The 19,134-nt window shown below is 33.0% G+C and overlaps 1 protein-coding gene and 2 long non-coding RNA genes across 3 annotated transcripts; 2 read left to right on the top strand and 1 right to left on the bottom strand.

Annotated features, from left to right (window-relative positions):
* Window positions 1–2,931, top strand: LOC128215444 (uncharacterized). The gene is made up of 2 exons (XM_052922130.1): window positions 1–884; window positions 2,874–2,931. The coding sequence occupies exons 1-2, from the start codon at window positions 34–36 to the stop codon at window positions 2,929–2,931; spliced, it is 909 nt and encodes a 302-aa protein (XP_052778090.1). The 5' UTR covers window positions 1–33.
* Window positions 2,932–9,263: 6,332 nt separating this feature from the next.
* Window positions 9,264–11,787, bottom strand: LOC128215527 (uncharacterized). The gene is made up of 4 exons (XR_008258034.1): window positions 11,670–11,787; window positions 10,500–10,576; window positions 10,085–10,166; window positions 9,264–9,309 (listed from the first exon to the last, which is right to left on the bottom strand). It is a non-coding gene; the product is annotated as an uncharacterized LOC128215527 (long non-coding RNA).
* A 4,110-nt stretch (window positions 11,788–15,897) lies between these two features.
* Window positions 15,898–18,247, top strand: LOC128213108 (uncharacterized). Its single transcript, XR_008257683.1, has 3 exons — window positions 15,898–15,972; window positions 16,280–16,403; window positions 17,986–18,247. It is a non-coding gene; the product is annotated as an uncharacterized LOC128213108 (long non-coding RNA).
* The last annotated feature ends 887 nt before the right edge of the window (window positions 18,248–19,134 follow it).

Raw genomic sequence — 19,134 nt, 5'->3', positions numbered from 1 at the left:
TCGAGGAAACTGATATTCACCCTTTTTTACCTGATGTTACTCACGACCTCTGGGGCGGCGTTCCCGAGCCAGAAGATGTTGGATAGTCCAAAAAGTATTGTCATCCAACACAAGGACTCAATTACAGTAAGAACTACTGGCTGTAAGCCGTTGACACACGACGATCTTAAAACTTTAATGGGTATCGCGTGGGATGACACGAAGATGAGAAACGATGACGTCATCAATGACGATGATGACGTCATTGGTGGTGGTACAAAAAAGCGAGGAAGTTCAGGAAACTCTGTGATAGACAAAAATGAACAATTTCTACAAAACTATTTTAAGGACGAGTCTGATATTGATGACATCGGAGTTAAGAGTGACAAAGATACCAGCCTTAGTGTTCAAAATAGAAAGTTTATGAGGCGGCGAAAACGGGATGAAGAGGACAGTGAAAATACAAACACTCCAACTGATATGAGATTTCTATACCAAAATATGGTTTTCGACACAATTTCTAGACGGAAATCTCGACAAAAGCGAAGTCGATCTAGTGATAAACAATTCCACCCTGCTTGGGAGTGTGAAATCAAACAATATTGGAAGCCAATGTCAGATGAATACTTTCCTAAATACATTTGGGAAGGGGAGTGTACGCAGAAATCGTGTTTCTTTGGGCTTTATCGTTGCAAGCCCGTAAAGTACACGATCAAACTTCTTAAAAGGGACCCCGAAAACGCTTGTCGGCCCGTTCCATTAATTGGCGAAACGACGACGTATGAGGAGGCGTGGGTGATACAGGACCACGAGGCCCCGGTGGCGTGTGAGTGCGGCCTGAAAAGTGGCCGATCTTATAGCAAAAGGAATAAAAATAAAAATAAAAAGGGCAAAAAACAGAAACCGTGGGAGGGACGAATGAAAACGAGGCAGATTTTTTTTTGTTTAAACAGTGAATTATTTGAATCTAGAAAAAAGTATTAAATCTAGAATGCTTAGACCAAGTTGAGATTGATATCTTATATCAACACAGTGTATAGACTCTATACACTATATGGATATGCTCGATACACCGTGACAGTACATACACTGGTGTTATATTCTATACCAGTATATACTGTGCACGGTATATATTCTATTCATTCTCAGAGGTGTTGAAGCAGTGCTTCAACACCCCTGTTCTCTATACAATGTATACAGCCAGAGATTTTGAAGATTTACTTCAACTCCTCTGTTATAGTCTATATACATTGTGGAAGCGTGCACTATACTCTATTCATTGTCAAGAGGTGTTGAAGCAGTGCTTCAACACCCCTGTTCTCTATACAATGTATACAGCCAGAGATTTTGAAGATTTACTTCAACTCCTCTGTTATAGTCTATATACATTGTGGAAGCGTGCACTATACTCTATTCATTCTTAGAGGTATTGAAGCAGTGCTTCAACACCTCTATTCTCTATGCAATGTATACAGCCAGAGATTTTGAAGATTTACTTCAACTTCTCTGTTATAGTCTATATACATTGTGGTAGCGTGCGCTATACTCTATTCATTTTCAGAGGTGTTGAAGCAGTGCTTCAACACCCTTGTTCTCTATGCAATGTATCAACCAGAGATTTTGAAACTTTACATCAATTCCTCTGTTATAGTCTATATACATTGTGGTGGCGTGCACTATTTTCTATCTGTAAATTTGAACCTGTGTTATAGTCTATATACATTGTGGTAGCGTGCACTATACTATACTCATTCTCAGAGGTGTTGAAGCAGTGCTTCAACACCTCTGTTCTCTATTCAATGTATACAAACGGAGATTTTTGAACAAAAAATGGAGAAAACTGCACAAAAATAATTTTGATGAATTTATGTCATATCAGGCAACATATTTAATATACTTAAATCATAGAACAATTATATGGCGCAAAAAATGATTTTTGGGGTAAAATGTTGGAAAAATTAAATGAAAATGACAATTTATGAATTTTGCCAATAACTCTGCCTTATTTTGCAATAAAAACACCAGAACTACTGCAGCTAATATATATCATTTAACATTATTATATATTATATAAAATCACATTTTTTTTAAAATATGATTTTCGGGGTAAAATGTATGAACAAGAGGCCCAAAAGGGCCTATGCTCTACTGGCATGGCTTTTGTGGTCATATCAATCCAGAGCATGTATGTATGGGTAAAAGGCAACAGACATATAGTTTATGTTTTGTGTTTGGGTTACCTGAAAACGTAGCACGTTCAACATCTGAGCCCAGAAAGTATTGTAAGCAGATTAGTTGCATGAACTATTTTAATATGTGCCAAGTAAAAGTCATCTGACAAAAAAAATGCTTTCAAAACTGTATTCATAGTAAAATTTTCTGTAGTTTTAAAAGTTAAAAAAAGTTGGTCAAAAGGTCAAAGTCGAGGGCATCCTAGGACAACATTGATCAATTTGAACAAACATTCACAAGGAAAAAAACAACAAAAAAAACGACATGTGGCAAATTACGTCGTGTGGAAAAAATAAAAAAACGACATAAGACTAATTACGTCATGTGGCAAACTTTGAAAAAAACAACATGACATGGGGTAAAACACGATTTGCGGAAAAACTCGGTATGTGGAAAAATTTGCAAAACACGAGATGTGGCAAATCACGTAATGTGACAAAATTTGCTAAACACGAAATGTTGCGAAACACTACATGTGGCAAAACACTACATGTGGCAATACACTACATGTGGCAATACACGACATGTACGTGTACATGTACGAGAAGCTACATGTGCAAATGCAGTTGTGTTTTAAAAACGGGTGCGATTTGTCGCCTTAAACATGTATAACTGACATTAATTTCTCGTGCTGGTACACATGCCATTCTAAACGTGTACAGTGTGCAAGTACCTGAATGCACGAAAGAAGCCCGCTCTTACACGTGCTATCACAAGTAGAGTTTTGCAACCTCTCTGGTATACACGCAAATGATAAATTCATTTCTTCTTTGTTTCTAATCATCAAAGTGATAAAGTTGTTATAAAGGACTTGCTCACAGATTCATTGTTGGCAAAAGTATTATTTTTTTTCAAACATTGTTCAAATTGCGTTGTTTTGCTTACTTTTTTGAAAAGAACACGCTTAAAGCCACTCACAAACTATCATATTAACATAATTTTGTACTTCAAATGCTCAAGAATAAATTTTAATTTTTAATAGCGTTACTAACGCTTTTCGGCACCGAAATGAGCATCTCCTGTCATGTTTAAATTCATAATTAACATTAGAGCTCTCTATGGAACTTCTGATGATGTTCTCTCATTGATACAAGCATTATATATCATGTTTTATATGTGACTATATGAAATGTGATCGAATCGCTTTAAGACTTTGTATTGTGAGTATGAATGTCAACTGTATAAATAGCTAATAAAGTTTCTGTTCTTTGATAAAAAAAACAAACATTCACAATCAATTGTGCTGAGATGGATGCACGAACACACAAAAAGATTTTCAAACCTTTTCAGATTTATGTTTACCAAACCTGTGAACCCTGGGTGTGGCCAGTAATGACACCAGGTGCATAACTTAAACATTCACAATCAATTTTGTTAAGATGAATGCGCAAACTACAGAACTTAAAGCTAAAAAAGTAATTCACAAAATCAACTGCAGAAGCAAAAAGCAAATTGTCTCTCAAAATCCTAGACTTGCAAATTGTCTCCCTTAACTCTAGACTTGAATTAACATATACATGTAAACTTGGCTAAAAATAGAATTCGCTCATGCAGACCTGGCTAAAAATAGAAAGCATTTCTTTAAAATTTTCATGGCCCATAATCTAGGCATTCATGGGCGGATCTTGCTGGTTTTCGAAAGGATCCAAGCTCTAATGTATATCTAGATACTGTACAAGTTTCATCGAGATATAATCAAAACTGAAGACTGTATCGTGTTCACAACCAATTGTTTACACAATAGCATTTTTTATACTATCAAGGGCCATAATCTAGGCATGCATGGGTGGATCTGGCTGGTTTTCGTAAGGAACCGAGCTCTAATGGATATCTAGATACTGTACAAGTTTCATCGAGATACAATCAAAACTGAAGACTGTATCGTGTTCACAAGCAATTGTTTACAGACGCACGACCGCACGGACGCACGACCGCACGGACGCACGGATGCACATACTACGTACACATTACCATCGCATAAGCTCTTCTGGCCTTTGGCCAGTAGAGCTAAAAATTAAATGGAAATGAGAATTTCTGGAATTTGCCAATAACTTTTTCAAATATTGCAATAGAATGACCAGAATTACTGTATTTCATAAATATTACAGTTTAATATATCAAAAGTAAAGAAACTATGTAATTTTGTGAAATGTGAATTTTGGGGAAAATGTTTGAAAAATTAAATAAAAATGAGAATTTCTGAAATTGCAAATTATTAGCACAAATTTTGCAATACAATGACCAGAAATTTTACTGTATTCAATAGATACTATAATACAGTATAACAAACCTAAAGTGTAGAAACCATGTATTGTGTGAAGTGTGATTTGGGGGGTAAAATGAAATTAAATAAAAATCGACACACAGCAGTTATCAAACAACACAAATAAACAAAAATCATTTATGTGCATTTTTCTGAAATTGTCTCCTTAATTTTTGAAGCTCTGCATCAATCCTCTGTCAAATCAATTAACCTTGTTCTCTGTATTCATTTATATGATCCCCTTTTAGTTAATAAATCTTTTGAAATCATTGCAAAATTGACCTTTTTCTCTGTCACCTGTATGTCGATGAATTTTATAATGCAGATATTTGCCAGACTCGCAAAATTCATAACAAACCAAAAGCCCAAGGCATTTTTTCAAGAATATAATGCGACAGTCACTTGGGTGTGGAGCCTTGCCCAGCAACGTCTACATTTTTAAATTGTCATAGCCTAAAATTGTCATTTCCCGACATGCCAACATTTAGACATATCCAACATGATAACCCAAACTAAGGTCTCCCTAGGCTAAATACTTTTCCAGCTAGACACTAGAATTGGACCTACAATATCGAAGATGTCCATAAAACCCAATTCACATAACAGGACAGGAGACCAGGACAACCAAAAGACATGGTTGTCTATGTTATAAACAAACAAGACTATGCATTTACCATAACTGTATCTATTTTGAACATGAACAGAACATTAGTAATTTTAATCCTAAGAATCTGATGTCAATAATCCCGTACATGTATGTATATCTATGTCCATCAATATGATAAGAAATGGAAGTTTCTTCTAAAACATACACAGAAACAGCTATTGTTCATATAAACCATAACATAAGGTGTCTTATAATTATGTCAACAAGAGCTGTCTTTGGACAGCACGCTCAATTATATGAGGCTTTGTCTTAAAAATGAATACAATAATGATGTAATATGTGCCTGTCGAAAGCAATAAAAAGAGTCAAATTAAAAAGTTAACTAGAAATGCTGCAATGCAACAAGAACTTCAGCCTTTATTGTGAGATTCAGTTTTAAATGTATTAAAACTGAAGTTATTCAGTACCAAGCATTTTTCTATTTTTAGTTACAGTGACCATGACCCTAGGGACCCAAATCAAATATAAAAATGAATGGAAAGTTTGCCTTTAGACAGTTATTAAATGGTAAATAATATTTGACAGTTATCTATGTACATCTACATTTTAACTTTAAAAAGGTTTCCTTGACATTAAACAATCATTTGTTTTTATAAACAAAAAATTAACAAAACAATGTGGCGAACAGATCAAGAATCTAGGTTTAAGAAGTGACATTTCTAGAGGCTTACCATGTGCTCCAATATGTATGGAACTTAATAACCATGGTTTTATTGAATTTATACTGTCATATAGGGTAATGTGCAATATAGTTAACAGAACACTCAAAAGTACAATGAAACATTTAGGTTAGAAGCTAAAATATAATTAGACAATTAGCCATAATTGACCAAGTCAGTATGGAAATTAACAACAGAACACGGTAACTAAAAAAAATTATAGATTAAAAATAATAATATATGATTTGCATTCATTTAATTCAAGTTTAAAACAAACTTTTAATAATGAGCTAGCTCAATTGTTACTAAGCAATGTGCTTTATTGCTCACCTCAGAACCAGACACATTATTTGTTTCAATAATATGTTCACAAGATTTTATTCACTAAAATATGTGCCTAATTATTAACTTTTTACATGTTATGCCTTATTTGTTGAAAAGTCTTGCTGGCTAAGTTGTGATTTATGATGAGGAAACAATACCTCTATGAATAGCAATTTTTAAGTTTTTTAATATTTGACTTAGTGACTCCTGTTTCATATTACCTACATTCATTCTTTAAGGAAAGCTTGGGAAGAGAATATGGCCTATAAAACTAGAACATAGTTTTTTTCTAAAACTTGACCAAATTTCATTCATATAAAGTGGAACTTGAGGCCACTCTAATCAAACACATTTTGACCAATAAACAAGTTTCACCTAATATTATTTAAATGTTGACGAGAATAAATACTGACAAATATCATGAAAATTGTATATATAGTTTCTGAAGCATTTACAGTTTATATTATTAGAACAAACAACCTACATGCTTTTTGTCCAACCTGAACAGTTATCAATCTCTACTAAGATTTTTTTGGTAAACATATTCTGGCCAGTATGAATAAAGACCAAAGAGACAAGAGCTGTCACAGAGACAGCACTCTCGACTATTCTGCTGCTTTTCAGTGTAAGGATTGAAAAGTTTTGGCGAAACATGCATGGATCACTGTTAGATTAGATTTCAATGCAATACATGATGTGCGGAGATATTAACATAAATGTGGTTACATGCAAAATTTTAACCAGAATTTTTATCTAACTTGATTATTCAATTAGGTTGGGTGGTTGTATAAAGTCTCCATGCAATTCATCCAGTAGTTGCTGAGATATTAACCTATGTGTGCTTACATGCAAAACCTTAACCAGAATTTCTGAGTGAAATAATAAACGCAAGTATTTGCATTAAATGCAAACTATAGTTATATAACTTAAAAAATTAAGTAGGTTGGATGGTTGAGTACCATTGTATCAAGTTGAGTACCATTGTATCAAGTCTCAATGCAATACCTCAAGCAGTTGCTGAGATATTAACCTATGTGTGCTTGAATGCAAAACCTTAACCAGAATTTCTAAGTCAAATAATAAAGGCCTATTATTTACATTAAATGCAAACTAGAGTTATCTTACTTATTTAAATAAGTAGGTTGGATGGTTGAGTACCATTGTATCAAGTCTCAATGCAATACCTCAAGCAGTTGCTGAGATATTAACCTATGTGTGCTTGCATGCAAAACCTTAACCAGAATTTCTAAGTCAAATAATAAAGGCCTATTATTTACATTAAATGCAAACTAGAGTTATCTTACTTGTTTAAATAAGTAGGTTGGATGGTTGAGTACCATTGTATCAAGTCTCAATGCAATACCTCAAGTAGTTGCTGAGATATTAACCTATGTGTGCTTGCATGCAAAACCTTAACCAGAATTTCTAAGTCAAATATTAAAGGCCTATTATTGGCATTAAATGCAAAGTAGAGTTATCAAACTTGGTTAATAAAGTAGGTTGGATGGTTGAGTACCATTGTATAAAGTCTCAATGCAATACCTCAAGTAGTTGCTGAGATATTAACCTATGTGTGCTTGCACGCAAACCCTTAACCAAGGGGTGACGCCGACGCCGACGCTTGGGTGAGTAGTATAGCTCTCCATATTCTTCGAAAAGTTGAGCTAAAAATGAGTCCCCATACTAAAGTGTTAACACTGTATGAAACTGTTAATAAAAATGAAGGACAGACTATGATCAATCACAATAGTTCAACATGAGCACTTTGTACTGTGTTGAGGTAAATGTTAATCATCCAACTTATTTAAGGGTAATCTATTTTCAAATCGATAATGTATTTGTCTGTTAAAAGTTAAAATTGGTATATCATTCCAATATTAGTGAATCTTTATGTGACGGATGTCTTGTCCATTAAGTTGCCTTCAATGAAGATTTTGAAGTCAGACTGTCTCTTGTTGGATGTGGGGAGTTTTCTGAAAGAAAACGGAACATTAAGCAATACATAAACACAGTTCCATTGTTGGCTTCAAATATTGAACTATTAAGGAGCTTTTCATTCATTTGTGCCATTGGCTTCAATGTTAAAATATGATAGTTACCCCATATAAGTATCATTTGAAAGTGCTTTGCATACTGATTACTTATATGTAAAATCAATGACAAGAACATATTTTCACCTTGAAAAGTTATTGCTGGCATCCCAAAATCACATTATTGTTCATCAGATACATTAAGTTATTACCTATCTTGCAAAAGCTCTATGGTTGATTTTGAAATATGATAGTTCTTATACATATTATATCTTAATATTAAAAAATTAGCCACACTTTTTGTGATATAGATTTTATATATATGCACATAAAAATATGTAACAAAAAATATACAAATAAATAAGAAACAATAAAAACACACAAATCTTAGTTTATTTTACAATGATAGATAGTTCATATAAACTTTGCTAAACACAGAAAGAAAATAATTGCTTCTATTACAGGATTTGAACCTGGACAATTAATTTTAATGTGAATGAGCATATTTGAGCATGATCACAACTGTGCATTACATCAAAGGATAACATTGAAAACTAACAAAGGGCAACTACTACAAAAAAAATCTTGAGTTATGGTTTCTGTGCACTGCACTTCTGCTAAATGAGATCTATCTGTACATATTTGAAGTTTGAGATCAACACCTCAAAGACTTTTCAAGTTCTGCTGCAGACAAAAACTCAGTATGAAATATAACAAAGGGTTATTACAAAAAGAACTGTAAACAGAGTTATGGTCCCTTAACACTGCACTTCTTCTCAATAGGGATCTATCTGTATATGAAGTTTGAAGTTAATACCTGGGGGATTTATGCTCAAGATTACATTCCGTGCACACGCACACACACGTGCACAATTACACAATTACTGTATCCACTTTGCCTTTTGGCAAGGGAAAATCAATAGATTAGTCCTCATCATCACGGTCTTAAACAAACATGATGAACATAATCATAGCATGCATAAAACAGTTTACAGTTGTATCAAATCTGGAATAAAAACTGTACCTAGATGAATTTGTAACAGGTGGCGATCAGTCATCACTTTCCTGTTTCCTGTTTCTCATTGTGTCATTCCTGTATCTCATTGTGCCTTAGTTGGTTTAGTACAACTCTGGCCTGGTCCACAATTGCAACAACTGAAAAACAACTGAACAATTAGCAAAAGAGAACTTATACCTTAAATGTACACAATATATTGCTACTAAAAATGACTCATACTGTCAAACACTTGTTTCCATGAAAAACTACAGCTATCACCTATTGTAATAAGAGGTTTCACTGAGAGTGATGTTTGCTTTTAAGCATACAGTAACCAATTAGACAATAATTTTAAAACTGCCAAGCACAAAATAAACATAAGAAAATAATCCTTAATATACCAAAAACAGAATAGTGTTTTGTTAAATTAAAGTAAAAAATGAAAAAAAGTTATGAAGAGAAGAAAAAAAATAAAAAAATATAAAGATAATAATCAAAGGTTTACAATTCTTTGACTACCATACACAATTTAATGATTCATATGCACAGCTATTTTTCTTATCACGTCCAATATGTGCATGAAGTTTGAAGTTAATACCTCAAAAACATAGAAAAGTGAAAGAAAAATAATCAAAGACCAATAACTCTAAAATACCATAAACAAAAATGTTTTTTGCACAGCACTTCTCCTCAACATATTTAATATGTGTTAGAAATCTCAGAAGCATTTGGAATTATGGATAAAAGAAGACTTGTCCAAATGAACCCTAACCATCAAGTGGTAGGAGTATAATAACAGAGACAAATCATACATATGTCTTTATGTTTAATATGTCAATGTATGTTTGAACAGAATAATTATGTTAATTCTCATTTCTTGGCTTACCCCATATTTATATTGTTATACATAGAATTAATCCAAAGAGAACTTACCATTCACTGACAAGATTTCCTCATTATACACAGGAGTATCTTCATACTTTTAGAATCTCTCCATTTTTCTTCTCCATGGGAACTGCAATGCATAACACATACGAAAGGAAATCAAACAATTGCATTTTTTAAAACAATTTGTAGAGAAAAATAAAACATGACTTCAGACACATGCAGAATTATTTGCATTTATTTTAAGCAAGTTACAAGAGTAACTGAACCCTATGCCATCTGAGTAAAATCTGCATGCAACAAACATGTGCATGCAAAATTGCATGGACTTTCATTTATTTGCTTAACAGTTTCAATTAAACCTAACAACCTGACCAAATACTTGAAATATCTTATACTTGAATACATTATGTTATACTAGTAAATGACATTGAGTACATGTAAATATGTGTTAAAAATCTACCTTTCAAATCCAATGCTTTCTTTGCATCAAAACGTTTGTCTGTTTGCCCTTAAATTGGTCCCTCAAGAGTATCTGGTCTGAAATAAATATAAAATTCACCTACTTTTAAGCTAAAATTAGCTATAATACTAACTTGGCTGATCTTAGGAAAAATGAGTCTTAAAGCTGCACTCTCACAGATTGACTGTTTTAACATTATTATTATCTCAGAGAATCAATGCCTTTAATTGCTAACAATAAAACAGATGTCATGTATTGAGAAATCTGCTTATTATTTCATTTTTCTGAAAGTGTTCAAATTTAAGTCACAGAACAACAATTATGAACGTACATATGAAAAACAGCTATCTGATATTTTTTCAGCAGTTTTAAATCATGGTTCGCGGACATAATTTATGCACTAACATTGCATGATTCATTCCATGATGAAAAAAAAGTTGCCAGAATGGTAAATCTGTGAAAATGCAGCTTTAATAACAATCCCCAACAGTTCCTCCCAAAGACTTGTTTAAAAGGGGCTGTAATCTGTTTAATGAAATAGCGGAAAAAAAGAAAATTGACGAAAACTGACATAAACTTGGTATCTATGTGTACAATGCATTAAAACTTACTAACTGAAGTACCACATAATTTACAATAAAAAAAATTCGCCAATATATTACAAGTTAGGTATAAAGATTAAATATTCCAACTGTTTAGGATAAGCCTTCATAGCACAGTGGATACAACACTGGACTGCAATTTTGGCGACACCGGTTCCAACCCATTCTCTGACTTGATATTTTTTTTACATTTTGCATTTTGGTATTTTTTTTTTACCATTATGATATCAAAGATCAAAAGATTTTTTGAATAATTGTCCTGAGATTCTTTACAGAATATTTTTTTTTTTTTGGGGGGGGGGGGGGGTGGGGGGTCCCACCCCCTTTCTGGATCCGCTAGTGTGGGTTACTCCCGTAAAATGAACTGAATTTAATTTGGTGCAAAGCTCTAATAAAAATTTGTGTATTCAATTAAATTCATAAAACTAATTAATGTAAACAAACCATTTGCAACTATCCCTGAATAACTTTTAAATGATAGTGATTATTTTCATTTGCATGATAACTAAGAAAATACAAAATAACACTTGAGTGTCCTGTATGGTATCCCGATATAGTCAATACTTACAACTTACATGTGCAGGAATCAGGAAGGAGTTCCATTCTACCAACTTAATACCATTCTTATTTGTCGTCTTCTTAACCGGATGCTTGAATTTTTGTAAACAAACCCAATGAACCCTGCATCGTGAACAATAATGAACGAAATTTGAAAGATCGGCAGTTAAATCAGTTAAAAGCAACAGAAGAAATATTTTCCAAAACAGTTTATTTCCCAAAATAAATCGAGCAGAAATATTTTCCAAAACAGTTTATTTACCAAAATAAATCGAGCATATATTAAATAAACAATGTGTGTCTGTTGCAATTCTTGCAAACTGATGTTTAAAACTGGCAATTTCTGCTGCCTTAATTAGTGTTTATTAGTTATAATTGTACCCGTAATTATCAGCGGTATATTACAAAAGAAACAAACATTATACTGACAACCTTTAATTGGCAATCATAAAAGTGTGAACACCCATTGTAATGGCGCCCTTTCACTGAACCCACGGCTCAATACACAATCCGACTGGTAGGTTACAGTGCCATTTATCATTTTGGCTCAGATTTAGCGGAAAATGAGGTTATGGCATGTTGACATTAAAAACCAGTCGAGTGTAATTCGTTGATCTTGTTCAAACGTAAGTAAAAAAGTTAAAGGTTATACTTTTGGTTTGGACACTAAAAAAAGGTCAAAGAATTCGCAGTCAAGACGGAGGTCTATACTTCAGTAATTCCGACAGTATTTTAAGAAAACTTCAAAATTGATCCGGAATTAGGCAACTGCCCAGTATATGCAACTGCAACCTATCTTTGTAAAAATCGGAGCTGCAACCTATCATTTTCTTTTCGTTCTCATATCTTTTAAAATCATTAATATATTTGTTCACAAATACCCGTACCTTTTATATTTAAACAAAACTTAAGTGTTTTATGCGGTTTTCCTGAACTTTTATCTCATTTTCTACTAAATCTGAGCCAAAATGATAAATGGAACTGTAACCTACCATTCGGATTGTGTACATGTTGGAAACATTGCAGAAGTGTTCTCGAAAACGGTAACAGTTTCAAGGAAAATATGGATATGTAAATACACACTAGGTAGGTAGGCATATGATAGGCTATGTTTAAATTTCAAGAAACTATCATAATTATAGGTATTACGTTGATTTTCGGCTCGAGTCGAGTGTTTTGGTGCCATATTGCACTGAAACCAACCATTTGGTCACTGACTGAACCTTTCAATTAAAACAGATGAAACGGAAAACAAACAAATATGACGATTTTAAGTTTATTTCAGAAAGCAATCGATCACATATGAAAACATTAGTATTCACATTTACAATTATAGGATAAACACATATTTCGTTCATTATTATAATATTTTATAAAAAATACATTGATGTTTAACATTGGAATTTCCTGGGATTTTTCAGTTACATTAAAGATAATTTTCATACTGAGCACTACTATTCGAGTATTTATTAACAAATTTAAGACCAATGAGTGAATAAATTAAAAAAAACAACAACAAATGTTTAAAAACATTATAAATGATGGTCCGTAAGTTTCTGAAGATGGTCCGTAATGTCCCTAAATCTGGTCCGTGGTGTCCCTAAGTCTGGTCCGTAATGTCTGGTCCGTAATGTCCATGGTCCGTAGTGTCCGTGACCCGTTCCACTAGACTTTCTCGCTTAATATTTACGCTCGGTTGTGCCTGTATCGAAGAAAATGAAGACCAGTCCAAAACATTGCGTCATTTAGTATTTAGCACGCGCTAGAGTGATTCAAAACATCGAATTTGACCGACACTGAACAGAGGTAAATGGCTATTTTCTTTGAAAATATAACACTTTCTAGTTCAAAAGGTAATTGAATTTATGTAGATACGTAAACAATTGACAGTTTAACGAGTATATTTTATTGATATAACGAAGTACTCCTTAAAGCTGCACTCTCACATACATGTATTTTGACAACTTTGTTATTTTTTATTTTTGTCTTGGAGATTGAATGAGCCAGTTTCTGTGTAAATATATGCAAATAAGTGATATAAGCATGCTGACAAAAGATCAGATCGCAGATTTACATATTCCGTTAAAAAAATTGTTTTATGGCTAAAAGTGCTACTAACAGTTGGAAGAAAAATGCATAAAACATCATTTTCTTAAAGCTGCACTCTCACAGATTGAACATTTTGGCAACTTTTTTATGTTTTGTCTTGGAATGTACTAATTTTGGCGAAAATCCATGGAAACCAGTTATATAAGACTGCTGACAAATATAGATCGCAGATTGATGTTTTGTTCATTTTTCTAAAACGTTTATTAACGGTTTTAGCCATAAAACATTGATTTTCAAACGGAAATATGAAAATCTATGATCTGGTTTTTCGTAAGCAATCCTATATCATTGGTTTGCAGATATTTATACAAAAATTTGCTCTTTCCAAGACAAAAAATAAAAAAGTTGTAAAAATGGTATATCTGTGAGAGTGAAGCTTTAACTTAAATATATATGCAATCCAATGTTTTTTTAAGCAGTCTTGTGTCACTGTTTTTCTTGCACTTATGCATTAATTGGCTTGTATAAAGACAAAAAATAAAACAGTTGTCAAAACATTTAATCTGTTAAAGTGCAATGTTTATTTAAATATACTTGATGCTTGCCTCAATCATTGCCGCTGACAGATCATCAGATCATACAGCACCAGCATCCAACAATGCAGCGATATTTTTAAAGTCTCTTTCACATCATTCTGTATCCTAATATTTTAATTTATTTAAGATAGTTGCTTATCAAGATGTTGAATGCATATTTTACAGCCTTTTAGGCTTTAGAGTGTATTCAATGTCATTTTCAGACAGAAATATCTTGATCGAAGCTAGGAACAAGCTCACAACTGGCATTAGTGAGTCATGCCTGTAAAAACTAATTTTGGGGTACATGCATGTGTCTTTTAAAGTAGAACAGTAGACATCAACTTTACAATGTACATGAATACATTGCATTCATACTTTAGTTATTTATGTATTCATGTACATTGTAAAGTTATTGTAGATGTAGATCGTGTCGATGAGAACCAGCCGTTCAGTTAGCTCAGTTGGTTACAGCGCCATGATAGTGTTCCAGCAGTTGTTGTTGGTTCAAGCTCCACACTGGGGCACTTCTCCTCCCAGGTTTACTTAAATGGTGGCAGCGGTACATGGCAGGAGTGCCTCCGTCAGCTTTAAACTACAGTCGAAACTCGATGGCTCGATATTCTAGGGACCAGCAAAAATACTTCGAGCCTCGAGAATATCGAGCCAAGCGGGATTGCTTACAGAATGTTATTTTTTTATTATTCGTTACAAAAAGTCTTGTTTACCTCGTTTGTTATTGGCTATGCTATCTCCGCAAGAGAAGAGTATTAATTGGACATAGTTACACGTAGTAAAGTTCGTAACATCACTTATTCGATACTTAGAAAATATTATTTGATTGTTTTTATTAATTATAATAAATTGAATTAATCGTTTATTGTTTAAAGTTCCATTTTCTAGTTGTTTTTACCTTAAAGGTGCACTCTCACAGATTGAACGTTTTGACAATTTTTTTGTCTTGGAATGAGGCAATTTTTGCGAAAATCCATGGAAACCAGTTATTTAAGATAGCTGACAAAAAATAGATAGCAGATTTTTATATTTAAGTTTAAAAAGTAATGTTTTATGCATTTTTCTTAAACCATTAGTAACGGTTTAAGCCATAAAACATTAATTTTCGAACGGAAATATGGAAATCTACGATCTGATTGTTTGGCAGCAATCATATATCATTGGTTTGCAGATATTTATGCAAAAATTTGCTCTTTCCAAGACAAAAATAAAAAAGTTGTAAAAATGGTATATCTGTGAGAGTGCAGCTTTAAATTTTATGATTTAATGACAACTGCCTTGAAATAGATACCTGATTTAAGCATTATGCCAATGTTTATAAATTTCTATTATATTTTACTGTGAAATAATGTAAATATATACATATAATTGTTTGTGTTAGTTTAAATTTGCTTGATTTATCATTAACCTAATTATATATTATTTCATTTTTTTTGTATTAACCCAATATTATGTCATATAATATATCTATGGGTATATAATACCAAGGTAAACACATGTATACAAATCACTTATTATTATGTATAGATAGTTTTTATTTCCATGTAACTCATTTGCCTACATACATTTTGGAAAATGTGGTCCATTACAGATAAAACACAGATGTATACATGGCCTGGATTTCCATATTATGCTGCCCAGAATAAAAGACGATGCAGTCCAGATAAAAACATTGTATGGCTCAATAATCTTTACCACTTGATATTATGAGAAATCCCTGTTTTTTTGTTAATTATGTTCATTCACAGTATATGCAATTCACCAAGCAACACAAGACTTAATGTCCACTTGACACATTTCTAGTATATTTGGCTTGTACATAAACATCACTTTTTCATAAGAGAATAAATCTCATGTAGGACATTTAGATTGCGCTAGAAATAATTGCCAAGATGTTTTGCATTTGAATCATGTTTAAAGCATACCCAACATTATTTGCATTTATTGTGTTCATGATTGTGTTGTATTCTTCCTTTTTAAGATGCATCAGATGAAGTCTTTGACTATCTAGAAAGGGATTTTGTAAGCTAGTACTGGACATGAAGACAGTCACTTGGAAATGATGATTGTGCAACAGCGGTTAAACATATGCAATACATCATATGGTAATTTCTTTTCACCTCAATGAATATTTAAGTGACCTACCCACAAATAAAGTGATTCTCTAATAGTTCCAATTTCCACTTTGATTTTGTAATCTGGTATTCTTCATTACTACTACCCGTAACTGGTATCTAAAAATAACATTATAATATTCATCAATAATAACATAAGACCATGTGAATATTCAGTAATTTATATATGTAATCAATTTGTTTTTGTGTATGTGGTGTTTATATGTTGGAGTTTGTAGTTCATTGTCAGTTTTTATTGTGAAAAACTCCATTTTCCCCCAAATTAAAAAAAATACATTACATTCCGGATTAAAATAGCAATGAATTTCTTGAAATATAAACAAAATCTTGACAAGTCTTACTCTTTCACAGCATAAGGTACGCATAAAAAAGTTAAAAAATGTATATTTGCCATTATATAAGCAATTTTGGCCTGATTTTGTATTTTTCCCAAAGTTGACTTTTTACCGAATTTGCGAGGTACATTGTACAGGCAGTAAAAAGAATTCATAAAAAAATCACTGATTGTTGTTAAGTGTTTTTTTTTATGAATGTTGTTCAAGTTTCGTCCTTGGGGTCAAAGTTGTCCCAACCAGAGTTCCCCTGTTACTGATAGACTTCTAGAACAAAAATTGATACACATTCAAATCAGGCAATGACTTCTGCAGTAATGTATGAATTCCTTAGAAACTGATGTCTAAACTAAAAGGTATTTAGTTTCAAAGATTATGAAACAAGTTGTTACAACAATATAATAATCACCTTTTGGCAGGATGTTAAGCAAGGTTTTGCCTTGTTGAGGAAATCGTAGACCTCGTAGTACCCTTAAGGAACCCACTTGTCTGACTTAGTGACTACAATCCAAACTCACAATGTCTTCCTTAACAACCACTTTATAAGCAACCAAGGACATCTTTATCAAATACTTCATTTACAGCAACCAATGACTTCCATAAAAAATGATGACTTCCTAAACAACCCTTGGCTTCTTTATCAACCAATGATTGCCTTAGCAACTACCTTCATCCATAGCAACAAATGAATTCCCGTTCAATCAATGACTTCCTTAGCATCCAATTCCTTCCAACGCATCCATTAACTACCTTTATAGGCACCAATGCCTTATTTAGCAACCACTTTTTTCCTGAGCAACAGCCAACATCCATAGCAACCAATTACTTCCTTAGTAATCATTTACTTCCATAGCAACATTCTGGTTCATTACCGTAACATCCATTGACCATGGGAACAACCAGCTTACCATACTTCTCATTTCTGTTAACAAAGAGCAGCCTTCTTTGAGGAGTCCTTATCAACCATCAAATAACACAGTAACCACTAACCTGCTAAGCAAATAGCAACACCTTTCATAACCAGTTGTTACCTGACTGACTTGTTCATGGTCATTTTTATCAGGTGACCAATTAAGGGCCATGCTGGCCCTTTTGTTTTGAATGTACATTTCCTTAGCTTATTCATTTAATTCAGCAAATGTATAAACATAGTGTACAATTCTGGATACTTTCAAGTTTTGTCATTATTATATATTATCAATGTTTTAATTTTCAAACAGGTGACCAGACAGGGAGGAAACTAGGGAAATGGTTATCCACCAACAGCCCAAGTGCTTGGTTGATAAGAGGAGCCACAGCATTAAACATTACAGCACAAAGTGGTGTGCTTTGCTAACACTTATGATTGTGATTTGATAAAAAAGCAATGAATGAACGCTCATTATTCATAACTATAACTAAAACATTGATGTCAAAAGTTGTCAATTTTCAACATATATAGTATTTGAGATCCTGATCTATAGTTGTGTGCAATGGATTATCAAAGAAAAAACAAAATAGTGGGCAACAAAATGAATAGCATAATGCACCAGTCAATTGTAACCACATCCCGCCCCCAGGTCCAGGGACTTTTGACTTTTGGTCCAGCCTACCCCAGGTTAAATTCCCTGAACTGATCCTGAACTAAAATCCCTGCCAAATTTCCCCGCATCCAACATACCATAGGTAAGACAAAACCACCGCATTCACACCCAGTATACCCCCAGACGGGGGGTGGTGGTGGTTACAATTGACATGTGCATTACCCACTACCCATTTACACCAGTAATTCATAATTATATTTGATAGACATGCCTCTTGTCAAAGGTTTTGAAGGGTATGAACGTCAGAACTACCTGCCTATGGCCTTTCAAGATTTTATAACATTGTTAAACTAAAGAAATTATTATTAAGTTTATTCTAGATCTTTGTTAAGAGTGACCCCTTTGATAATTCTGGAGAAAAACTATTAGGATTAGGTTCTGTATTTGTCCATAATTTGTCATATGACATGTAAGCAGGAGTTCATTCCTTCAAAGAATTGTGAATCTTATATAATTATGTATTTGACATCTTATGAATTTTATCACACTTTAACCTAGAGGCAGTTCAAATAAATACTGCTATGATTAAACCAATACTGAATAAGGGCAATAATTCCAAACAAGACAGTATACATCTAGTATCATGTTTGTCTGATAATTTTGAAATCATAGTGATTAAATCTAAAAGGATGTTAAAGCTGCACTGTCACTGATTAAGAGTTTTCACATTTGCTTTGAAAAAAATAATTGAAATAGTCTGACTTTTGCAGGAATGCCTTCAATCCAGTCATATAAGATAACTCTCAATGAAACAGAATTCAATTGTCTGAAAAACTGCCAAAATAT

The sequence above is a fragment of the Mya arenaria genome, chromosome 13 (assembly GCF_026914265.1).
Source record: "Mya arenaria isolate MELC-2E11 chromosome 13, ASM2691426v1".
NCBI classification, from domain to species: domain Eukaryota; kingdom Metazoa; phylum Mollusca; class Bivalvia; order Myida; family Myidae; genus Mya; species Mya arenaria.
Note: the sequence above shows the minus strand (reverse complement) of the source record. Positions and strands in the feature narration are given on the sequence as shown.